Source organism: Nycticebus coucang, chromosome 16, assembly GCF_027406575.1.
Source record: "Nycticebus coucang isolate mNycCou1 chromosome 16, mNycCou1.pri, whole genome shotgun sequence".
Taxonomy (NCBI): domain Eukaryota; kingdom Metazoa; phylum Chordata; class Mammalia; order Primates; family Lorisidae; genus Nycticebus; species Nycticebus coucang.
The window spans coordinates 6,184,673-6,210,309 of NC_069795.1; the positions used below are offsets into that span (position 1 = coordinate 6,184,673).

The 25,637-nt window shown below is 48.8% G+C and overlaps 1 protein-coding gene across 18 annotated transcripts in view; it reads right to left on the minus strand.

The window, feature by feature from the left end:
• Positions 1–12,440: 12,440 nt before the first annotated feature.
• B3GALT5 (beta-1,3-galactosyltransferase 5) overlaps positions 12,441–25,637 on the minus strand; it is a 62,679-nt gene continuing 49,482 nt past the window's right edge. For 16 of the 18 annotated variants that reach the window (XM_053565476.1, XM_053565474.1, XM_053565468.1 and 13 more), the window contains 4 exons: positions 25,169–25,308; positions 23,601–24,553; positions 22,565–22,724; positions 12,441–14,968 (listed from right to left, as the gene is read on the minus strand). In XM_053565476.1, the coding sequence (XP_053421451.1) occupies positions 22,688–22,724; positions 23,601–24,553 (990 nt within the window). In that variant the 5' untranslated portion in view covers positions 25,169–25,308 and the 3' untranslated portion in view covers positions 12,441–14,968; positions 22,565–22,687. Of the gene's footprint in view, positions 14,969–22,564; positions 22,725–23,506; positions 24,554–25,168; positions 25,309–25,637 lie in introns of those variants that run through there. The other 2 variants (XM_053565477.1, XM_053565478.1) reach the window with 2 other exon arrangements.

Consider the following 25,637-nt stretch of genomic DNA (forward strand, 5'->3'; position numbering starts at 1 on the left):
TGGGCGCCTGTAGTCACAGCTACTTGGGAGGCTGAGGCAAGAGAATCACTTAAGCCCAAGAGTTGGAGGTTACTGTGAGCTGTGATGCCACAGCCCTCTACCGAAGGTGACGTAGTAAGACTCTGTCTCGAAAAAAAACAAATAAAATAAAATAAAAATCTTATCTTTCATGCACCATTTTCTGGAAGCTATAAAAGGGTGTGGTCCCTTTACACAAGAATGTAAACCCCAAAGAAGAAAGGGGCAGATGCTAGGACGCAGGTGCTAGTGCCACACCCAGGGAGCAGGGTGACCAGAGCTGACAGGGGCATGACCTGCTACAGGAGGAAACGCTCTGAGGCACAGTGCATGTCACGGCAGAATGACCTGACCTTTGTCCACATGGAAACTGAAACTGACAGGTGCTTGAATGAGAAAAGAAGCACCACGGAGGGCTGCGCTGTGCACAGAAACTAAGCCAATGAAAAGGAGATATTCACTCCAGTGGGGCAGGGGCAACTCCACGGGGGAAGCAGAACCATAGCATACTACGTTTCCTAGCAGTTGGCAATATGTACATGTCAAAAATAATAAAAAGCAAATTCAGAGTGAGCTAAACACTAATATAATGAGAAGATGGGGGAGGTGAAATGGTGGTGAGAGGAGCACCCAGCAGGATCAGCACGTTGTTTAGAAACACGGGCGCCAATGCCAGAAGCAGAGCAGAAAGGACCAGGCCCGGAGGGCGGCCAGCGCTGCTCCTTCTGGCCCTTACACGCCTTGCAGCCCCAGTGGCCTTTCACGCTATGTCAACGTATGATTATGATCAAAATAACTAACGTTTAAAGTTCATGCCTCTGGGAAAATCAGGTGAATGTGAAAGGAGAAATGCTGCTGCAGTCTCACAGGATGTTGAAGTTTTTCAGCTGCAGAGCTCCCTGTAATGAGGGGGACTTCAGCAAACCTCTCTCTAGGAAGCTCTGAGGACGGCAGGAAAGTACGTCATCAGGTTGATCAGGATAGGTAGGATATGTCACCATGAAACAGCAAAATAAGCTCCGAAATGTCAGTGGCTTCACACTGTAAAGGCTTCCTTCTCGCTTACAAGGCTGATGAAGGTCATGGCTATGCTGTGGACCGGAACTGTCAACTGCAATAAGTCCCAGCTTAATTGCAGGGGCATCTGGGAGACGATGTCTTCCGTTATGCCAGGAAGAGGTACAGCCAGGTCATCTCAGCAGAGGAGACGACTAAGCTCCCTGTCTCTTAATTGCCTTCTGCCTTGGGCAACTGACCAGAAGGAGGTGGCCCCAAACTAATTAGAGGACAGCCAAGGAATCTACGGGAGCTTGTGAATTAGCAGGTTAGCACTGACATGCTCTACGGCAATAGAACAACTCGCCAGGGCGTGACCTACACAAGAACAAACTAGAAGCCAGCAGAGTGCTACATAAAGTGAGGAAGGGACCCGGGGCGAATTTTAATCACTCTTCTGGGAAACGGAGTTCTAACACCACCCCTCCACCCCACCCCACTCCACCACCACCTCTTAGAGTCATCCTGAGACACTTCGTAAATCATTAACAGTATACAAACATAAGACATGAGATCATCTGTAGGGAGAGGTTCTATAACACACTATTGTCAGTATATTGAGTTAGTGTTGAGAGGCAGTTTCCTTACCATTTATTTCATTTCAAAGGTCTTAACTGAAGCATTGTAAGAATAGAACAGAAGACCCCTTGAGTGACACAGTGAAAGGACAGCAGGTCACCTGCCTTGTCTCCTGCTGCTGTCCCTGGCTGGGGAGGGAGGACATGCCCACGCATCACCCTTCTCACTGCAAGGAGAACTGCTGCCTTTAGGCTTCATTGCCAATGACAAGGCAAACCTGTAACACACCCTCTTATCTTTCTAATCCAATTATATTATTTTTGTCCTGTCTTTATAATTCTCAAAAGCTACAATTATTGCTTAGCCTCTGTATATTTTCATCCTCGCCAAGTAACTTTTCTTCTTTAATGGCAATTAGAGTCTCTAAGAAGAGAGCAAGATATATGGATGTCACAATGTAGCAAAGAAATATTAAACTGGGTGCACATCCTTGCTCACCCCAAGAGTCTAAGAGTTTGGAGAGGAAACACCCTGCTTCATAATCCTCTGATCTTGCTGTACACAGCACGTCCGTGGCTCACTAAATCCTAAGCCAGGCCAACAAGCGGCCTCAAAAATCACCACCAAGAGTGAAGGAATGGAGGATTCACACCTGTTCCTCCACGTGCCAGCCCACAAGCCACAGCTGACACGGCTACTGCCAGCCTATGGGTTAGAACTGGTCACGTGGGGCGGCACCTGTGGCTCAGTGAGTAGGGCGCCAGCTCCATAAGCCGAGGGTGGTGGGTTCAAACCCAGCCCCTGCCAAACTGCAACCAAAAAATAGCCGGGCGTTGGCGGGCGCCTGTAGTCCCAGCTGCTCGGGAGGCTGAGGCAGGAGAATCGTGTAAGCCCAAAAGTTAGAGGTTGCTGTGAGCTGTGTGACGTCATGGCACTCTACCTGAGGGCAGTACAGTGAGACTGTGTCTCTACAAAAAAAAAAAAAGAACTGGTCACGTGGCCTCACCTTAACTGCAGGCGAGGCCTGGGAGACATCTTCTGGTATACCAGGAAGAGAAAATTGAATGGCATTTGGTGACATTGTTTTTACCTTAATTGGAAAATACACAACTGTTCTGGGAATTTCCAGCCAGCATTCAGAGGTTGAGGGGGAAGCTCAGCACGAACAGCTGCAGGGAAGAAATCCCAAATATGCAGTCTTAAATTCTGTGCCTGATGCATCTCGTGCTTATGGAAAAAATTAATATGGTTGTACATTCGTCCTTTGTCTTAATAAACAGAGTATTCTTTTTTTTTTTTTATTTGTACCAGAATGTTCACTGCAGCCCGACTCACAATCACTAAGTCATGGAAAAAGCCCAAGTGCCCATTGATCCACAAATGGATTAATAAATTGTGGTACATGTATACCATGGAATATTATGCAGCCTCAAAGAAAGATGGAGACTTTACCTCCTTCATGAATAAACAGAGTATTCTGAGCACAAATTTAGCTTTTCTCCACGGGTAACAAAGGTAGGTGGTACAATGGAATCAAAAAAGCAAAGTCCCACTGACCATCTCATCAGTTGACCAGGGAAGGTTAAACTAGTCACAAGGTTCCTGAGTTTCCGTCAATTCCTTCAAGTGAAAAAGGCAAAAAAGTACACTCTGCCCAAATCAAAGGTGGTTATGAAGTCAAACAAGAATGAATACAAACACGTATAATGGTAAAGGCTATTTTAATTGATTTTTTCCACCAATTAGCTTCCTTTTATATAATGCATCACATCACAATTTTGCTTTAAAAATAAGGCAATATTGGCTTGGCACCCATAGCTCAGTGGTTAGGGCATCGGCCATATGCACCAGGGCTGGTGAGTTCAAACCCAGCCCAGGCCTGCTAAACAAGAACAACAACAAAAAAACAGCCGGCTGTTGTGGTGGACGCCTGTAGTCCCAGCTACTTAGGAGGCTGACGTAAGAGAATTGCTTAAGCCTAAGAGTTTGTGGTTGCTGTAAGCTGTGACACCATGGCTCTCTACCAAGGGCAACATACTGAGACTCTGTCTTAAAAAAAAAAACAAATCTGTGGATACTCTCAGGCAGGGTCAACCCACCTTAGGGCGACATAGTAAGTATAATTGGCTGCACTTTGTGGCAAGTACTCAATTCTGCTGTGATAGCGTGAGACAAGCCACAGACACACTCTCTCTATTCCAATAAAATTTTATTTGCAAAAACAGAGCAATGGGTCCAATTTGACTCTCAAGCTCTGGTTCTCTGACCCCTGCTGTAAACTATAATTTGTACTGGACCAGCAAGATAAATATTATATTTTTTCCCTTTGTTTGCTGGTTCCAAAAGTAATAAATTGTCCCTTGACATTTTCTAAATGTGACCAATATGTATGTGTGTGTATGTCTGTGTGTGTGGACCTGAACGCAGTTGTTATTCTTTTTCTTTTCCCTTTTTCTCTCTTTCTCTTTCTTTTTTTTTAGACATAGTCTCAACTCTGTCACCCTGGGTAGAGTGCTGTGGCATCACAGATCACAGCAACCTCAAACTCCTGTGCTCAAGCAATCCTCCTGCCTCAGCTTCCCAGATAACTGGGACTACAGGTGCCTGCCATAATGTCCAGCTAGTTTTTCTATTTTTAATAGAGATAGGGCTTTTGCTCAGGCTGGTCTCAAACTTGTGAGCTCAAGCAATCTATCTACCTCGGCCTCCCAAAGTGCTAGGATTATAGGCGGGAGCCTCCATGCCCGCCTGGCTTGTTAGTATCACACTTACTGCTATTGGCTTTTGAGTCCTCCTGCCATGACACCCGCATTCTGGTCTGACAACATACTCCAGACTCATCCTTTACATTTTCCACTTCAGGTCTCAAATTAGCCATTTCTTCGAGGCACTCTAGTTCCTTCTCTTTTAGAGACACAGTGTGGACACTGAGATCTTCACTGCTAATGTATTATTCACTGTTTCTGGACGTTTAGCCTAGACAATCCTGAGGAAATGTTACGAGGGAGGGTAAAGACGTCAGGAGCTGGCCTGACAGGCCAACTCAAATTCAGAAGAACAACATGTTATTTAGCTTTGAAGATCTCATGTTTGTATCATTTCAGCAACACTGAATGTTTTGGCTGTCAACACAATTACTCAACCGGCTTCATTCCACATTATCACCACAAATAAGATCACTGAAACCACTTTCACAAAAAAAAAAAAAAAAAATCATTTTTGGACCATTCTTTGTTTTTAGGGTTTATCCCTAGAAGGATAGATAGTCAGATTACCATATTTTAAAGTCATTTGACATACTGTAAAGTAGTGTGTTACCTTGCTACAAGGTCAGTATGCAGTGAAGTTCATTTGTTTCATTTTGCTTTTCTTTCTTTTTTTTGAGACTCACTTTGTTGCCCTTGGTAGAGTGCCCAGCCTCATTTTACTTTTCAATGAAATTGGGAAATTAATTTTGGTGTATAATCAGAAAGTATTCATGCTCCTACGAAGTCAAGTTTATGAAACAAGATGTTCTCAATGAAGTTTACATTCTAACATGTCTATCCAACTTGTTCTTTTGCACCATTGGTAAGTGGTCATTTCTGACTTACAGAGTTGCCACTGTTGCCTCACAGAGGGTGTGCTGTGGTTGTATTTTAGTTTAGAACAAAAAAATAATCTCTCAAGGTACAGACTAAACATTTGTAAAGCACCAGCCTTGCATCTTAAATACAGTTGCACATCGCCTCACAGGGTTGCATTCTGAGAAATGCTGTTGGGTGATTTCGGCTTCGTGTGAACACAGTGTACGTGTGCACAGACCTGCGTGGTTCAGCCTCACACACACAGGCTGTGTGCTGTAGCCTCCTGCTCCGGGTCACACACTGCACAGCAAGTTACTGTACTGAACTGAACGCTGTGGGCAATTGTAACACAATGGTAAGTACCTGTGTATCTAAAATAAAAAGGCACAGTCAAGAAACAGTATAAAAAATTTAAAAATGATACACTTTCCAGGAAGGGAGCTCACAGGAATCAAGTTGCTGTGGGCGAGTGAATGAACATGGGGGCCGAAGACATCGCTGTGGCTGCTGTGGGCTTTATTATCAAGGGACACTTAGGCTGCATTCAATGTATTTAAAAATATTTGTGAGCTTTTAAAATTTTTAACTTTTCAACTCTTTTGTAATAACACCTTAAAATACAGAAGTATTGTATAATGTACAAAAAATATTTTCCTTCTTTATGTTCTCATTTTATAAGCTTTTTCCATTTAAAAGAATTATGTGTTTTTATTTTTTTTTTCTTAGTTCCTTGTTGAAAACTAAGACGTGAATGCACATAGGAGCCCAGGCCTCCCAGGGTCAGGACCTTCAGTATCGCTGTGTTCCATCCCCACGTCTTGCCCCACTGGAAGGTCTTCAGGTGACAGGCTTGGACTGCCTGTCACCTCCTGTGATGACAATGCCTTCTCCCAGGTGCCTCCTGAAGGGCCTGTTTTACAGTTAACTTCCTTTTTGTAAGCATAAGGAGTATACTGTCCATGATAAAAAGTCTAGTATAATATAATAACATAATATGTATTGTATTGTATTATTATGTTGTATAGTACAATATAATAAACACATAACGAGTAGCACAGTCCTTTGTCATTATGGAGCATGATGTGTACATTGTGCATAACTGTGTGTGCTTTATAGTGGCCTGTTTACACCAGCGTCGCCACACCCATGTCAGCAACACACTGTGCTACACATTATGATGGCAACGACACCACCAGGCAGTAGGGATTCTTTAGCTCCGTTATAATCATCATAAACATGGTCCATCATTAACTAAAACATCAGGCAGTGTGTGACTACGTGTCCAAATGATGCTTAGCAGTGGACTAGTGCAGAATACACATAATAGATGATGGATGATAGATAGATAGATAGATAGATAGATAGATAGATAGATAGATAGATAGATAGATAGATAGATAGATGATAGATAGATAGATAGATGGATGATAGATAGATGGATAGATAGATAGATCGATCGATAGACAGACAGACAGGCAGAAAGATGGATGGACAGACGGACGGACAGATGGATAGACAGAACAGCCAAATGCAACCTTGGTGCAATGAACACTCTCTCTCTCCCTCCCTCTCTCTCTCCACTGCTTCCTCTTTCCCTGTCTCTGCCTTCTCTTTACCCCAGCATCTGCCAATTTTACTTTTCATTTATCCAATATTTCATTCATACCTAGCTCCTTTCAAAAAATTATAGTTATTGTATGCCAAGCCCCTATCTTGTTCTCATCATTTACATTAGGTGACCACTCTCATAAGTGAAAAATTAACAATTCCCTATGTGATATCATTCCTGTATAATATTTACATACAGGCTTACACAATTATTTCACACACATCACCCCGATACTCTCCCCAGAAATTATTGGCAGGGCCACTGTTGCTGCAGACTTCTACTACTGGCCCTTGAGTGATCTCTTCCCCCCGAGTGGGGTCTGAACCTAAAGATTTACTGCTAATGAAGAGAATACAGGAATGACAAATGTTGTCTCAGAGACCAGGCCAGGGAACACTGTGCTCTCTCTGGCTGTTTGCACCCGCCTGCTCTGAGCTAGGTAGCTGCTGTGTTCTGAGCTGCCTGTAGGGGGCACACCTGATAAGCAACTGAGGGGACCTCTGGCCAACAGCCAGTGAGGAGCTGAGGCTATAGGTCCAACACCTTCCAGAAAATTGTAATGGGTTCTGTCTCTCTGTGGTGGAACCTGAATACTACAGAACTAAGTCCTTCCAGCAGCACTGGGTAAGCCTAGAAATGTAGCTACTCCCAGTTGAGCCTTTGAATGAGACACCAGCAAACACTTTGCAGCCTGTGGAAAAACCCTCAGCCAGAGACACCCAACCAACCATGCCTGAGTCTTATAGAGATTCTTGGATAATAAATGTTGCTGATTGGAACTGTGGTGGTGATTTGTGACACAGCAATAACTGACTGAGACGGCCCTTGCTTACCAGTGTGCAAGAGGGGCCCTTCCCAAGGGCATCCAGCTAAGGACGCAGAGCTGGTCTCATGGCATGGTAGTGGCCTACATAAACTGTACAGAGACCTAGTCTCAGAGGAATTAAGTATCATGCCTGCGGGTCAAAGTCCAGAGCTAGGACTAGAACCAGTAGTCAGGTGCCAGTCTAGATTTTTGCCACCTGACCCCTTGGTCTGTGTTTTTACCCTGGAGGATCCTGAGGTCCCTTCACTTTCTGGGTCTTCCTGCTGTGTCTTCCGATGGTGCAGAGAAATCCTCTCTTTATGCTTCTTCTTATTAGGGCATTAATCCCAAAGGCCCCGCCTCCTAATACCATCACACTGGGAAATCCACACATGAATGTGGGGGGCCTGCAGACCTTCAGCTGCAGCAGGTCCTGTCTCTGGGTCCTACCACCTTGTGCTCCGTGCTCCTGCTGTGCTGAAAGCCCTTCCCGGAGCTGCCCACTTCTACACCATCCGGTCTCTCCAACCTCTGATTCCCTCTCCCTGAGGCCCTTGTTATCCTCCCACATGGCAAGGTCTCACTTAGGATTCGGGATAGGTTTTACTTACTCTGGGAAGCGTTCCTGACCCCTCAAGAGTGCCATAGGTCCCCTCTCTGCGTGCACCCATTGCACCCTGCAATAGCACGCAGCATCGTGAAGGTTTATTTACAAACCTTTTTCCTTAACAGAAAATATGTTTGATGAGGGCAGGGACTCTGGTACCTGATAAGCAGCCAACAAATTGTGGGATGAAGGGTTAGGGCACATCCAGTCAGCGCACTACTGGGAACCTATAAAATTATATGCATGGAATCCCACCAGGCCTCCTTTTTTTTTTTTTGTGGTTTTTTTTTGGCCGGGGCTGGGTTTGAACCCGCCACCTCTGGCATGTGGGACTGGCACCCTAGTCCTTGAGCCACAGGCGCCACCCCCCACCAGGCCTCCTTAAAGATGCAGACCTTTGGCTCGAATTTGAATTCTCGCCTTTAATTCAGTGGAGTTGTGGTTAGAACTCCGGGGATAATTTCTATCTGTATGACCTGAGCAAACTACTTACACTTTCTGAGCCTTTAGGGGGGATGGTCTTACATTTGAGGCCCTCCCTTACACATGGCAGGTCCAGCAAATAATACAGCAAGCGCTTGCTTTCTAACACAGCATCTTTTTTTTTTTTGAAAAAGAGTCTCACTATGTCACCCTTGATAGAGTGCTGTGTCATCACAGCTCACAGCAACCTCAAACTCTTGGGCTTAAGCGATTCTCTTGCCTCAGCCTCCCGAGTAGCTGGGACTACAGGTGCCTGCCACAATGCCCAGCTATTTTTTGTGGCAGTTGTCACTGTTGTTTAGCTGGCCCTGGTCGGATTCAAACCCGCCACCCTCAGTGTATGTGGCTGGCACCATAACCACTGTGCTACGGGCACCAAGCCTATAACACAGCATCTTATGTGGCATTCGAAATCCAGAAACAGCTAAAATTATAGAGACGTGAGCAGGAAGGCCTTGTTTCTGGTGCTGTCTCCTGTGGACAAGTCAGTCGGGACTGAGTTTCATCATCTGTGCAAGAAGGAAGATGAACCATTTCGTTTCAGGGTCCCTCCCCTGTCTGCTTTTCTTGGTTTTCTTAGCTGAGAGGAGCAAACTTTACCAAAAGCATAGCTGCTAAAAGCACTAATAAAAATATTATCTTAATCCAGGCGTAGCCAGTTTCTCATCACTGAAAGGAATCTAATTGTTGACTTCCAATTTCCGTCAGGATTGATAAAAGACAGTGCCCCCAAGAAAGCCTGCAGGGCTTGACAAGAGAACAAAGGGCAGCATCTGTCATGGGACAGCAGGAGAGAGCTGCCTGACACAGTGTTCCCGGCCCAGAGGCTTGATGAGAAGAATGTTCTGTCGCAGTTCTTAGGCACTGGCCTTAAGTCAGAACCTGCAAACTAGAATCACCGAGATTTCTAAATTCTCACGGTCATAAGTGTGCTACTCTTGTGGCTCTCTAGCTGAGTTCTGCCTCGTAGGACAGCACCACTGCACGAGGATTTCACCAGGAGACAGGGACACCTCTTTGTTCGGTATGGCTAGTCATCAGGCCAGGGCACAGGGCATGGGTCGTGTCACAGTTTATTCCTCCTTCAGGTTTCTCAATAACTGAATGCACTTTACAGCAGGCCACCATGTCTGTTATAAAGAGGAGATAACTCTAGTAGTCATTCAAATGAAATAATGTCCAGAACACATAGTAAATATTTTTTATTAGTTGACCATTTAAGCTATTCAGGACTAGTGAACTCATGGGAAGAAAAAGATTCTGGAGAATCTTCTCTCAAAGACACACACCATTTAACCTTCTGCCATTTAATCACCACGGCTTTATCCCTGTCCTCAGAGCTTTGCTTACTGGTCTCTGTGGCAGACATATACGGGACAAACCTATACCACATCTGGATGGCAGGCTCTCTTTGGAAGAAGTATCCCTTTCCCAATCCCCGTGGTTCTGAGCAGGCTATCAAGCCCCTGAAGACATACGCAGCATCACTGACTGATCAGAGGCGCAGACTGGGACACAGTCGGACCAGAGCATCTCCTAGGAGCTAAACTGGGAAAGAAGCTGTCTCCTTCTGCAGCCTGGTCCCCTGGGTCTGTGGTCTCTGTCCATAGGGCAGGACCAGATCAGCCAGGGACAATGAGGTTACTGCCAACAAAAGCAGAGGGGAAGACTGATGGCCAGAGAGTCCTGGGTCCTCCCCACTTACAGCCCAGCTGCCCCTTACACCCTGGGGGTCCCCAGGTGCCTGCAGCTGGGTAAGCCAACATATTGCTTCTTTGCTTAAAGCTGGTTGGAATTCAGTTTCTTTCACTTACCATTAAAAACATCCTAATGAAAGCATATTCTTTCCCAAAGTCTGTTATTTCTATATAAGGTTCTAGTTCACATCCTTGCTGACCAGTGCTGTGGGCAGAGATGGCTCATCCAGGATGGGTCAATGCACAGCGGTAAGAAAAGAGATGACATCTCTGATGGCCTTTTCAGAGGCCAGTGGTGAAAACCTGGTAACCCTGTGGTCATCAGTGAAAACCTGGTGACCCTGTGTCAGACCTCAGGACCTGACTAGGGGCAGCAGGGCCACTCACGGAGACAGGAGAGATCAGTCCGGATGGTTATACATCAAGATGACGCCTTGACACTGGACAGGAATTCGGGTGTCTGCGTCTGGAGTTCCGTGGAAAGGTCAGTTTGGACGCCATCAACATAGAGCAGGAATTGAAACCCAGCACATTCGGGCTGACTGTGACCCCCGACACACACCCCGATCCAGCTGTTGAAGCCTAAACCCAGCACCTTGGACGTAGCCGTGTTTGGAGACAGGGTCTCTGAAGAGGTAATCAAGTTACACAGGTCACTAGGGCGGCCCCAACCAGCATGTCCTCATAAAAAAGGGAAACTGAGACAGACAGATGCAGGGTGGAGCACGTGCAGAAACAGGAGGAAGACACGCCCAGGGAGGGGCCTTGGGGAGGGCGGGGTCTCTGGAGGGGCGGGGCCTTGGGGAAAGCAAGATCTGCCAACACCCCATGGGGACACCTGGGCCCCCGAACTGTGGGAAAATATCAGAAAAATCCCTGCGGCAAGGCCCCAGCCCGAGTTGTTCCATTACAGCATCCTCAGCAAGCTGACACCCCTGGAAACAGAAGCTGACTTAGAGAATGTGTCCAAGGGGGGGAGATCCACCCGAGGGACCTCCAAAATGTGGGGTGGGAAGGAGCAGAGAAGAGGGAGAGAGGGGAGGAAACGCGGCGGGGAGAGCGGGGCCTTCAGCAGAACGGGCCGGCGAGGGGAAGGGCGCAGGTGCCAGCTTGGGAGGCTGCTGGTTCAGCATTCAGGAAAAAAGAGGAAGGGGCAGCCTTGGAAAGGGGGTTCCCAGTCCAGAAAGCAGTCTTTGAGTGGGCGGTGAGCATGCTGTGGGGGGCAGGGGAGAAGGTTCCAGAGAGTGGCTGCACCGCCAGTGGAGGTGCTGGACAGCAGGTGAGGGGGACCCGCCTTCCAGGGGCCGCGCCGTCCCCACGCTGTCATGGAGAGAGCGGTCCCACTGGGAGGCGTGGGCAGGAGCGGTCACCCGGGCGCGCCCACCCGCAGGTGGCCACAAGGACTGCCCCACACGCCTTCCTGCCTCCTGAGACAGGACCGGGATGCTGGGAATAGAGCTTGGGAGCACAGAGATTTCTCGGCCGCAACACGGCAGCTATTGGGACAAACACACGCAAAAGCCAAAGAAAAACACATCGGTTGCAGACATTTTATTTCCATTTAAGTGACACTGAGAGGCCAAGGACCCGGTCTGCACCTCAGAGGCAGGTTATCATCAGAGCCTAATGGTACAATCGGACCAACTCACTCAACTTGATTTCTTAAACTTAAAAGATAGCTTTTATTAGAATAAAAGCTGAGAGAAAGAAATTCCAAAGCACAACTGCCCCACACAGCCCTGGACCTTACGTTCTTGACAGGACACCTCCCTCACTACCCACCAGACACTGCCCCCCAGCCCTCCATCCACTGCTTTGCTGCCAAAATCCCAGGGAAGCAAGAAGGGCCCGCCTCTTCCAAGATGAACACGGCAGGGTTGTTCAGTATACTTTTCTAAACATATAAAATCAAAATCGAATTTTAAAAATATAATTTTCAAAACACAAAATATAGAAGACATCAATGTGAAAAAAAATAATTGTCCCGTTTAGACCACACATTGCTGACTTTTCAGGAAGAGCAAAAAAGATTACCACCTCTGTCTACAACTTAGAATTGACCACATGAAGTGCATTATGCTATTTTCATAATTTAATTTTTATTAAAGATAAATACCATTAAATCATAAATAAATATATATACCCCTCCCAAAATATGGTGACATAAGAGTCCATTAGATCATCCTAACATACAGAGACATAATAGTTTCAAACATCATTCGGAGACATAAATTTACCTTAATTTCTTGTCTTTTAGGAAAAGCAGAATTTGACTACAAAATCTCTTCAGTTGACATTACATAATTTCCAGTTATGGTAGGTTTCATTGATTTATTGTTTGACAGGGTAAAACAAGTCAACTCTTCCCCCATCTGACATTTTTGTTGTTGTTGTTATTGCAGTTTTTGACCAGGGCGGGTTTGAACCCACAAGCTCCAGTACATGGGGCCGACACCCTACTCCTTGAGCCACAGGCACCGCCCCCATCTGACATTTTCCAAAGCAGAATTTAGCCAAGGTCATCAATGGTTTGCTAAAACATCAGTCCTGATATGACAAATGCTGAAAATTAGAAGGATGAGAAAAAATCAGAAAGCAAATACTTCCTGCTGTGGTTTGTGTCCCCCAAAGCTCACATGTAGGAGACCTAATCCCCAATGCAACAGTGTTGAGAAGTGGGACCCCTAATAATTGATTAATGTCATTGTCACAGGGGCAATATCACAGGAGCCAGCTCTGCTGTCTTGTAAGCATGCTCTAATCTTTCCACCCTCTGCCATGGGATAACACAGTTCACAGGTCCCCACCAGATGCTAGCACCATGGTCTTAGACTTCCCAGACTCCAGAACTGTGAGCCAAATAAACTTCTATTGTTTATAAATTACTCAGTCTGTGGTGTTCTGTTATAGCAACACAAAACGAGCCAAGACACTTCCAAAAGGGTGACAGGAAAAAATGTAAACACTGCCTCATCTATTTTTTAAAAGGAGGATGCATGGCAGGTGTTACATTAAGTCAGGCTTATTAATTATTTAATATACAGAGCTGTAGATTCTTGGCAAGGGGAGCCCACAACAGTCACTAAAGCCCAGATCTTTTTCTTCTGGAATTCTGTATTGATGCTAAGCAACATGAAGAGGACTCTGAATGGTTTTGCCCACACAGTTCTTGCTTGTAACACACACGTACATATTCAGTAGGCTGTTTGATCAGTTTCACTTTATTTCATTCTTTCTAAAAGTTCTGCCTGAAAGCTGGTGTTCAGGAAGCACTCAGGATGACGTGACTGTGGATTGCACCTGTAGCCCCTTTCCATCTTGGTTATCTGACATCTTGAGCCGTCCCTCCTCTGGGGACAGGGGAAAAAGGGAACTCAAGAGACACTACCACGGAGCTGAACGCTAGCACACTGAGCCGGGCGTGCGGCACACAGTTATATATTAAGTGTCCGACTGATTGTGCAAAGACAAGAGTGAATGAGGCCTCTCCTACTCTCACCTTGATGGCTGAATAGACAGTGGGTACACCTGCTGTTGATATCCAGATAACCAAAAGGCCCCCTGCTCTCTTTGCCCTTTACAGACTCTTGGGCGGGGCAGTTATTCAGAACCAGCTGGCACTAAGCGTGGTGCCTCTACTTAGCACCTCTGCTATCTCTCTCTCTCCCCACCACCACACACACACTCTCTCTGAGTGTTGATCCCATGGCCTGGTGTTGCAAGGGTTTTAGGTAGAGAGAGGTGGAAAGTGGAGTGCATGGAAAGGTCTGTGTTCTGAAGCCAGATGTCTGTTCGACTGCCAGATGGAAACATGAGTGACCCCAGGACAGGGCAGGTCAGGACAGGACAGGTCAGGAGACCCAGGCTCTTGGGAATACCACAGATAAGAAAAGCCAAATCCTTGGGCGGCGCCTGTGGCTCAAGGAGTAGGGCACCAGCCCCATATACCAGAGGTGATGGGTTCAAACCCAGCCCCTGCCAAAAACAAAAAACAAAAAAACTGCAACAGCAAAAATTTTAAAAGAAAAGCCAAATTCCAGGAGGTAAACAGGACCAAGAAGGAGCAGCCTGAGATTCAAGTCAACACCTGGAAAAGAGGTGGCAGCACTAGGCAAGGGGGCCAAGTTGGAGCTTCCTTTGGAAGGTGGCACCTTGGGAGGACTCACCAACCACCTGCTGGTGGAGAAAGGCCAGACTATGTATGGGGGCAGCCTTTGGAGACCCAGGGGCTACGTCTCCACCTGTCTGAGCCCTCAGGCCAATAACTGTGTCACTCCCACCCAGTCTCCTTCTCTGAACCAGGGTTTAGTTACAAGAATGGTGACCTCCGCTGGCTCCTGCCGGGTTCCATGAGGCAGCAGGTGTGGCTGCCAGAGAGGAGGCACCAGACACGTCTTTTTTCAGCTGCCAAGAGAACAGACGCCTCTGATAGTCTTCTTGACAATGTTCTCGGTGCAAACCCACAGCCTTGAACCCCAGCCCGACCTTTACTCCTGGTGTCCCGTCAGAGCATGGGCGTCCAGCAAGTGAGGCAGAGGAAGAGTGAATGTCTAATGTGAATTCCGATGCTGGGCTCCCTCACTCCATTTTTCTGCCCTTTGGTTTTACCTGTCAAAGGAAGTATTTGTAGATTTTTTACTCTGTAGATAATCTCTAAGGCACATTCCATCTCCAATTTTTTTCTACCTTATTCAGATTTTCACATATTCTGAATTAAGAGTCCAGAACACGGTGCTGTGTGATGTTAAAGAATGACATGAATAGAATAGTTTCTCCGAGAGTTCCAGGAAAGGAAGGATGGAGGGAATGAAGGGAACAAGGGCTGCAATGAAGTCCTGAGGCTCGCTCTGCCATCTGCCCAATTTGCAGAGACCACATGAGCAGGTGCACTGACGTACACAACATCAGGGAACCCACAGACGCACAGCCCGGACTCAGCCGAAGTCACAAGTACCCACAGTGGGATGCTGAGTAGATCACACCCATTGTCTCATTCAAGCCACCCTAACCCTGGGAGTCAGGAACTGCTACTGTCCCATTTTACAGGCAAGAAAATGGAGGTAAAGGGAAGATAAGGAACTTGCCTCTTGTGGGACTGGGTAGAGGAGGTAAAATGCAAACCCAGGCAGCCTGACCCCTGAGCACAGGCTCTGCCCCGGGAATGTGAACCTAATGGATAAGGGTCTGCCCAAGGCCACACAGAAGCCCTCAGACTAAAATCAAAGCACTGGGTGCCCACGCCAGCTTCTCCCTCATTGCACGCCCATGCATCCTGGGTCAGGGCAAAGGACATTAAAACATCTAAACCTGAGTCCCTGGGGGGAGGTGACTGCAGCCAGCTTACCCGGTGCTATCTTAAACAAGACTTCCCCTTCAAACTCTGCAAACCACACACAGACCTTCCCACACAACAGGCATAACTGGGGAAATAACTGAGCAAATCCATCGCTGCCAAGCAACTGCTGTAAGTTATTAGCCATATCAAGAGGGCAGCTCACAGGCTCAGCCACACCCAGTGCCAGGCACAGGTGGATGGGAACGATCCTGCTTAACTCCCACACCCCCACACTCCACAACCTTCTGAGCTGGAGGCTGTTATCACACCATTTCAGAGACTGACATTCAGAGAGTTATGAACTACCTGGGTCATAGAGCTAACAAGTTGTAGGGCCAGGGCTGGAACTGTGGATGCAGAGCCTTTAGCGGTAGGCCTCCTAACACAGGCCACGCAGCACTGGAAGCTGGGTCTCCTCTTCCCCAATTAGATTCTCTCCCATAGGCCCTTCTGCCTCCACCCACTCCCCCACACCCCCACGACTTCACCACCAGGTAGGCAGTCACCTGGTATCCCAAGTACCTCCTTATCTACTGGGTTTCTTTTTGCTGCGGCTCCCATCATGGTGACATCTGGAGGCTCTAGGATACACCCCAGCATGGTGTCTGCAGAACACAGAGGGGCTGGCTGTGTCCCAAAGACAGCAGACCGAGTCCACATTCTGGACCCCTGGCTATTCTTCCTGCGCTCCCTGGGGGAGCGTCACACGCAGACATGTAATTTACGTTGTTCTTACCACACCCAGGGTCCAGTCTCACCTTGTCAACTGAATTTAAAGCTTCGAAAATAATTTTAATAAATTACTTTTGAAACCAAAGCAAACATCCTGATACTTTTTTCTTGCACAAAATAACCATACTCGGGCGGCACCTGTGGCTCAGTCGGTAAGGCGCTGGCCCCATATACCGAGGGTGGCGGGTTCAAACCCGGCCCCGGCCAAACTGCAACCAAAAAATAGCTGGGCGTTGTGGCGGGCGCCTATAGTCCCAGCTACTCGGGAGTCTGAGGCAAGAGAATCGCTTAAGCCCAGGAGTTGGAGGTTGCTGTGAGCTGTGTGAGGCCACGGCACTCTACCAAGGGCCATAAAGTGAGACTCTGTCTCTACCAAAAAAAAAAATAATAATAACCATACTCAAGGGGATCTAAGACTTGCATGAAAATTAATTTTGTTTTCAGAGTCCGTTTTGGCACTCCTGGACCAGTCCTCTGGGATGGTGGAGGCAGAGCCGTGCCCAGCAGGAGCTGTGACTCTGGGCAGCCTGCATGGCAAAAACTCTGCGTGGCCTACCTCTGTGAATTGAGGTCACTGTGAAGCTTATCTAGCAGGCAGTGACATCAAGGCAATAACAACTGCCACTTTTGGCCATGCTCTGTCCCCTTGCACCCTGCAGGGAGGTGGCTGCCACACTGGCCGACCCGGGCCAGGAAGCGCTGAGCTCAGGATCGGGGACATGAGGGCAGGCACTAGGCTCCCCTCGCCTCTGAGTTTCCTAGTCAGATTTGCTTTCTAAAAAAGTTCCTCTGGATGTAAAACAGGGATCAGATTGGAAGGTGGCATGATCAGATGTGAGAGCCCATGAGGAGGGGGCCGTGTGAGTCCAGCTGAACCAAGCAGCACCTGGGCTGAGGCCACTGTGGCCAGCGTGAGGTGCGGGGCTGGGGGAGAGGAGGCTGGCATGTCTCTGTGGGTTTGGATTTTTCTTTCCTCTCTTTTCAGGTGACGTGCTGTGTGGCTACAACAGTATGTTCTAGGACAAGTGAGAATTAAGTAAATTTAGGTTGTTTTTTAAAAGGGCAGTAGATGGGCTTGGCAGAGGCACAGGACCTCCAGCCCTCCCACACCACACAAGCTCTGGAAACCTTGGCTTCTTGCTCACAAATAGGGTGTGGGAACAGACCTACAGACCTTGGTACGCAATTCTACTTTCATCAGAAACTAGCTTCTCACTTTTTATTTAAGTTGTCATCACCTCCAGAAATACGAGAGGAGAATCCAAGACCCATCACGCCTGTGGACTAAAGTGCGATCTGGGAAAGCAGCTGTGATGTTAGGGTTTCCACCTCAGAGGTCGCCGAGACGAGACAGACAGGAAAGCAATTTTCAGTAATAAAATAAAAGGCATGTATTGTGTTTTATGAAATCAAAATGTCATTTAGAATAGTTTGTGTCCTCCCACAGCATATATAGAGATTCTGAGTTCAATTGGGATGTATTTAATTAACCTTTTATCTTTATTATGAAACACAGTCCTTGAAGTCTACACAGCAGGCTTGTTTATCAGGGGAGCTGCCTTTTCAACTAAGACCTGCCTTGCAGCAGCCAAGTCCCTTCAGTGCAGACAAGTTCTAAGTCGGGTGCTGCCCTGCCAGGTAACCTGTGCACTGACCACATTCCTCGCACCTGGGCCAGCCAGGTCTCAGGACACCAAGCCACGGCCCCTGGGTCCAAAATTCACCTGCCTAAGGGAGCTGACTGTCCTTTGCAGTCCTGGTTTATTTGTTTACTTATTTATTTAGAGCAGCAATTCTCAACCTGTGGGTCGCAACCCACAGGAACTGTAGTAAAGGGTTGCAGCATTAGGAAGGTTGAGAACCACTGATTTAGAGAGTACCACTGTGTGCTCTGGGTTGAGTGCCGTGGCATCATAGCTCACAGCAACTTCAAACTCTTGGGCTTGAGCAATCCTCTTGGCTCAGTCTACTGAGTAGATGGTGCCACAGGCGCCCGCACAGCACCAGGTTAGGGTTTTCTCTTTTTAGTAGAGACAGGGTCTTGCTGTTGCTCAGGATGGTTTCTAACCCCTGAGCAAGAGATCCATCCTCCTTGGCCCCCCAGAGACCTACCCTGTTTCCCTGAAAAGAAGACATCCTCCAAAAATAAGACCTACTTACAGGAAAGATAAGACGTCCCCTGAAAATAAGACCTAGCACATCTTTGGGAGCACACCTTAAAATAAGACACTGTCTTATTTTCAGCAAAACAGGGTAGGATTACAGGCGTGGGCCATCACACCTTGCCAGTCCTGTTTTTAAAAAAATAACCCTGAATGTTGACATAGTGTGGTTTTTAACCCTGAATGTTGACATAGTGTGGTTTTTATTGTTCCAGGAATAGCAAGGAGGCTAGAGGAGCAAAAGAGGTGTGACGGGATGAGATGAGGGAGTAACAGGCAGACAAGGGTATGCAGGGTGTGACCCTTTGCTGCCTGTCATTCCCTCCTCTCAGCCTGTCACACCTACCCTGCTCAGACATGGGAAAGCCACGGGAGGGTTTTGAGCATAGAAGATTTTCAAAGGACCACTCTCGAGACAAGGCTGGAGGCTACTGAAGGGGTGCAGGTGGGCAGCGCCAGAGGCTTGACAGGATGGTACCCTGGAGAGGTGGGAAGAGGCCGTTCTCAGACACAACCTGCAGGCAGACCCAGCAGCCTTTCCTGATGCCCCCCTGAGGGAGAGGCGCCAGAATGGCTCCAAGGTTTTTGACTTGAGCCATGGTAAGAATGGAAAATAGAGTGGCCACAAAGCAAGCTGGGGGCAGCTGCAGATGGATCAGACTGGGCAGGGGCGGGAAGTTCGGCACTAGCTTTGTTCATTATGCAAAATCAAGTAGGCAGTGGGATATAGAAGACTGAAGAGCAAGAAAGTTGTCAGCTGAAGATAAATGGGGATATTGTCAACAGAGGACATTTACAACCACAAGACAGGATGGGCCCCCAGAGACTGGAAATGAGAGAAGAAAAGTGAGCCCAGGCCAAGCCCAGGCCATACCAGCTCTCAGCATAGACAGGGGTCATCAGAGAGGGGTCCTCAGAGAGGGGTCAGAGCAGAGAGGGGTCAGAGCAGAGAAGGTCATCAGAGAGGGGTCAGAGCAGAGAGGGGTCATCAGAGAGGGGTCAGAGCAGAGAAGGTCATCAGAGAGGGGTCAGAGCAGAGAAGGGTCATCAGAGAGGGGTCAGAGCAGAGAGGGGTCATCAGAGAGGGGTCAGAGCAGAGAGGGGTCATCAGAGAGTGGTCCTAGCAGAGACGGGTCAGAGCACAGAAGGGTCATCAGAGAGTAGTCAGAGCAGAGAGGGGTCATCAGAGAGTGGTCCTAGCAGAGAGGGGTCATCAGAGAGGGGTCAGAGCAGAGAAGGGTCAGGAGCAGAGAGGGGTCAGAAGAGAAGAGTGAGAGCAGAGAGGCGTTAGGAGAGAGGGGTCAGAGCAGAGAGGGGTCAGAGCAGAGAGGCGTTAGGAGAGAGGGGTCAGAGCAGAGAGGCGTTAGGAGAGAGGGGTCAGAGCAGAGAGGCGTTAGGAGAGAGGGGTCGAGCAGAGAGGCGTTAGGAGAGAGGGGTCAGAGCAGAGAGGCGTTAGGAGAGAGGGGTCGAGCAGAGAGGCGTTAGGAGAGAGGGGTCAGAGCAGAGAGGCGTTAGGAGAGAGGGGTCAGAGCAGAGAGGCGTTAGGAGAGAGGGGTCGAGCAGAGAGGCGTTAGGAGAGAGGGGTCAGAGCAGAGAGGCGTTAGGAGAGAGGGGTCGAGCAGAGAGGCGTTAGGAGAGAGGGGTCAGAGCAGAGAGGCGTTAGGAGAGAGGGGTCAGAGCAGAGAGGCGTTAGGAGAGAGGGGTCAGAGCAGAGAGGCGTTAGGAGAGAGGGGTCAGAGCAGAGAGGCGTTAGGAGAGAGGGGTCAGAGCAGAGAGGCGTTAGGAGAGAGGGGTCAGAGCAGAGAGGCGTTAGGAGAGAGGGGTCAGAGCAGAGAGGCGTTAGGAGAGAGGGGTCAGAGCAGAGAGGCGTTAGGAGAGAGGGGTCAGAGCAGAGAGGCGTTAGGAGAGAGGGGTCGAGCAGAGAGGCGTTAGGAGAGAGGGGTCAGAGCAGAGAGGCGTTAGGAGAGAGGCGTCGAGCAGAGAAGGGGAACAAGCAAAGAACCCAGCAAGGACGGGGAGCCCAGCACCCAGAAGATGGAGATGAGAACTCTCCCAGGACGCATGTGAGGCCAGCCCAGAGTGAGGAGCTGCCCATAGGCCCCAGCAACACAGGGTGGTCGGGCTGGGTGGAAGAGCCCTCTGGGTGGAGCGTGCAGCAAGCAAGTATGATGAGGGGACCTCAGAAGGACCGGGGGGACCAGGAAGCCCAACGAACACACAAGGCACTACGGGGGTTGTCACTACCAAGGCCATGGGGATGGATGGCAGTGCAGGGAAGGGGGTCGAGGGAAATGGCAGCTTATGGGATGGTCCAGCAGGGGGGATGACAGGTGGCAGCATAAGTGTACAGAGCCTCCTAAGGCTGGGGAAGGGTTGGCATCAAGTCCACAACACGGGGAGCTGGCACCACAGGATACAGACCGGGAGGCAGAATGCAGGGGCTCGGAGCCAGGAGTGGGCCTGGGGGACTCTGAGGGAGAAACGCAGCGGGAGCAGTGGTGGAATGAGTCCCCCGCAGACTCGGAACACCGAGAGGGGCCCTCATGGGCTGGGAGGTGCCGGGCAGTGCTCCCCATGTGCACTGTGGCCCCAGTAGCTGGGGGTCACAGCTACTTATACTTATCACCTACATAACCTCAAGGTAGTTGTTCAACCGCACTCTCTGCCTCAGTTTCCTCATCTATACAGCAGGCATAGGTGATGCCCTCCCCACCTATAAAGTCCTATCTCAGAACCTGGAAAACAGTATTTGCTAACTAAACTCCTTCCTCTTGGGACACCCGGGTGAAGTCCCTGCCCTGCCCCCCTGGCCTCTCTCCAGGCCCACGTGGAAGCTCCACTGGAGTCACTGGACACAAGATGCTCTGCCCTCTCCTACATGCTCATGTGGGTTCTCCCGCCACATCCAGACAGGGGCCTAACAGAACAAGCTGGCCTGGCACCTGCCTCGCCCCACACCCCCGCCGTGAGCTTCGTTTTCATCCTACATAAAAGGGGAGGCAGGACTGAAGAAGTTCTGGGGTGCCTTTGTGTTCTAGAGACAGGAAATAATTTCTCCCTAGAGAAAAAATATTCTTCTGGATAAAGAAACGAACCGGGGGAAACTGCATCTTGCAGAAAATCCTTTGCGAACATCCAGAGGTGGCAGGTGAACCGCCCACCTGCCGCCAAGAGCTGTGACACTGTTGAGGCTTCCCAGAGCCCGAGCCAGGGAGCAGAGGCAGGGACTTGACCAGAGACATACACGGGGCGTGGTGGACAGCTAAGCCCAGACCCAGGCCTGCCACCAGTCTCCTTCGCGCAGGAGTCTCCAGAATCAGAGGCAGCCCATCGTACAGAGAAGAGGCACCACAGTCTCCCATGTTCCCACCTGAGAAAGCGGCTTCTCTGAACGTGACCCTGTGTGCTCAGAGCAGCCAGGACGAGGAAACATGCCTGCAAAGCAGCAGCTCAACCTACATGCTAGAAACTGTGCAACAGGACACCAGACCTACTTCTGCAAGTTAAGGCCATCATAAACATTTGCAGCAAATAACTTTTCCCGAGTTCAGGTAAGAGCTGAGTCCAACTATTGATAAGGGATGTAGCCACTGGAGGCCTTTTCTCTGAGCGCTTAGTAAAATCTAGAAAAGTAAACAATAGAAAACAACCATTCTTACACATTCTAAAAAAACATATCGCTCTTAACCATGTCATGAGCCATTCCTAGGATAAGAGCAAGAGTGCTTTGCATGTCACGTGAGAGTGGCTGAATGGTAGTGCCTTAAACAACCTGTAAAACTGGCTTGTAAGAACCTCAGGGGGAAGAAAACCAAAGGTTAAATAGCAAACTGCAGAGCTCAGTTGTTCTTGGCAAAGTGAGAAATGTGATGAGGATGAGCATGAGTCAGGGTTGGGAAATGGACCCAGGAATACACACACACATACACACACACACACACACACCACGCACACACACACCCGCACTGCCCCGACCTTGTTTGGGGCTTTGTGTCCAAGGTGATGTGTCCAAGATGTGAGATTATCTTGACTTAGATACAGCTGAATTCCCAGAAAAGCACCCAGAATCCCGCATGGATCGTGCCCTTTGGTTTGAACTCAGAGACCTGAAGTTTCCTGGGATTGGGGCTTCCCTCTGTCAATCAAAGACAAAAGACAACAGGAGATAAGGAACAGGAGTGACAGGTGGTTTGGAGGACACCTCCTGCTTGCTGAGAAAGTCAGCAGTGGGATCTGTCTGTAAGTGGCCAGACTGCAGTGGTTTCTGAGCCTAAGTTATAAATTTGTAAAAACTGATTTCTGCAGAGCCAGGCATTTCTCTGCAAGTGAGCTGTGGCCCCCTCAGCCCTATAATCTGCCCTGGGCTGTGTCCAGCCCCTTGGGGCCCAGCTACATCCATTCCCAAAGATGAAGGGACTGGTGGATTTGCTCATCCCAGTCTCTGTACTAAAAAGCACATACCTTGGGGGAGTTGGCACAGAGGGGACTCTGACAGGGACTGAAGGATGCCCGTTGGGAGGCTTCCCTTAGAGGCTGTGTCATCACCGTCTTCAGCTGAGGGGACGGCATGGGAGGAAACGGGGCCAGGGGCTGGACTGTGACACACCCCGGGTTCACTCCTGCCCCTCCCCTTGTTGGCTGCAAGCCTTGGGACAAGTTTCTATTCCTCTCCTGGCTGCTGTTTCCTTACCTATTAAATGGGAATAATGATACCCGCCATGTCATACGGATACTGAGCCCTGAAATGAATAATGCAGGTGTGAGTCACACCCTGGGTACTGCAGTGCTGGTGCTCAGGAGGTGGCACCTACCGCCGCCTGGGCACCAAGTGGAAACTAACAATGGCCTCTGTTAAGCTCTTGCTCTGGCATCGATTCGGAGCACAAAAGAAGAGAGCCCTCGTGAGAAACGGAGAGCCCTCCCTGCCCCCAGACACCTGTCATCAAGGCCACTAGAATCTGTCAGAAACCATCACTGCATTTATCTGAACCCATCCAAATGTGCCACTCACATGGCTGGACAGTCCCCCTCCTTGGAACTTTCCAGAGCCTGCCAATAGATCAGAAGATCATCCGGCTTGACAAAGTGGCAGGCCACGATCTTCTTAAACTGGCACACAGAAAATTTCAATCCTTCTGGGAAAAAGGTCTGCTCCCAGTGCAGCGGCTGCGGCCTGATGCCCAGCTTCGCCAGGCAGAGGCCGACAAACACGTCTTCTAGTTTGATGTAGGGGACGGTCCTGGAGACGTTGAACACCAGACTTGCCACGTCGCCAGAAAGGACGTAGCCGGTGCCCGAGCAGAATGGTGGGTACTTGTCACCCGGATATTCGGATCTGCTGATGAACCACTTATTAAACCTCTTCCGAATGGGAAATTCATTCAGTTTTAAATAGCCAGTGAAGAACCTAGTGGTTCTGTTTTTCTTCAAGAGTAGTTCTACCAGATAGTTGACATTTATAAACATGTCTGAGTCTGTTTTCATCACAAACGAGGCCTGAGGACAGAAGTCATGGACCCATTCCATGCCCATCATGGTCTTCAGAGTCAGATTGTAATAGGTGTCCGCAAAGTCCTTCTGGATAATATCCCTGTAGCTCTGGCTCTCCTGGGCCACCAGCCTCATCTCGGCCTCAGTGGCTGTGGTCCCCAGGAGGAAGAATGCTTTCACAGGCTTCCCATTCACCATCCTCTCTCTGCCCCACGTCTTGCGGATGGCCGTGCGAGCAGCCAGCTGCCCAAGGGACGAAGTCACCAGCAGGACAAGGAAGGGGGGATTCTGCCTGCAGTCCACATCTGGGACCTGAAGGAACTTCCTGTCGTCTTTCTTGAAAACTAAGTATTGTTTTCCCCTCTCCTTCCCTCTCCTCTCCTCAGGACTCAGAGTGTACATGCTAACATACAAACAAAGGGCCCCCAGAACCAGAAAGCAAATACACATCCACTGCATCTTCGAGCAAGCCATCTGAAAGGGACAAAATCAAATGATTAGACCTCAGAAGCATGAGGGCGTGCTTAGCTTCACACTAGGAGGCGGAGGGTACCGGGGAGGACGCTCCCATTTCGGGAACTCTAGAATCTCACTGCATATGAAGTGGACTACTACAGCTAAGCTGTGAAGCACAGACTTCTGCCAGCATCTTCCACTGAGATTGAGGGCATCTGTCCTGGCTCTGCAGCCAGCCAACAAGCCAGCCAGCCCTTAACCTATGAGAATATGGGACCAAGTCTCTCACAGGTCCTCCAGCTCTGCTCTCCTACAACCCCGTGATGAAATGCAGCTAGACAACCCACAAGATCGGAAACTGCATGTTCTGGAACTGAATCCAGCGAGGGCTGACATCCTTCTCCGATCTAACTGGATGGCATGCTGTGGCTCTCAGAAGGGAGCAAGCCCAGAGTTCCCATGTGCACAGCGACCTTGAATTTCCATCTCCACTAGGAGCTGCTGCTATCATGAGGTTACTTTTTAAATCTCCTATCTGATTCTGTCATCTTTTGCCCACCCATCTCTGCTGTGCTCAGCAAGTTCAGGTTCATCCATGTTAACGTTATAACAATAAGAAAGTGAATAACTCACTTTTTGCTGGGTAAGAAGCTAAGCCGCAGGGTAAATGCCAAGAGGAAATTTGTTTCAAAGAGCTGTCAGCATACAACATTCCATACTCTCAGGTTCTGGGCTTGTTTACCAAAAATGATGATTCTGTCTCTCAGGAATCACTAGGAAAAAAAAAAAAAACCCAGTTGTTATTCAGACCACTTGTGCCTGGCCTACTGGCCTTCACAATCTACTGTCTACGCCACCCATTTAATGTGACCTCCGGTGAATATGTGAGCACTGCGCCAGCCTCCCTTTTCTATACTGTGAGATGGGTACGATCAAAGCAAAGCCCACCACTGCCACATGATTTGCATATCCACAGAAATAACCACACGCAAACGTCCAAAAATCCTTTCAGGCCTGAGGGTTAGGATAGCACCTCACAGCACTTTAAGACACTGTAAGGTGATAAACTGTTATCTTCTAACTTCTCAGGATGAGAAGGATG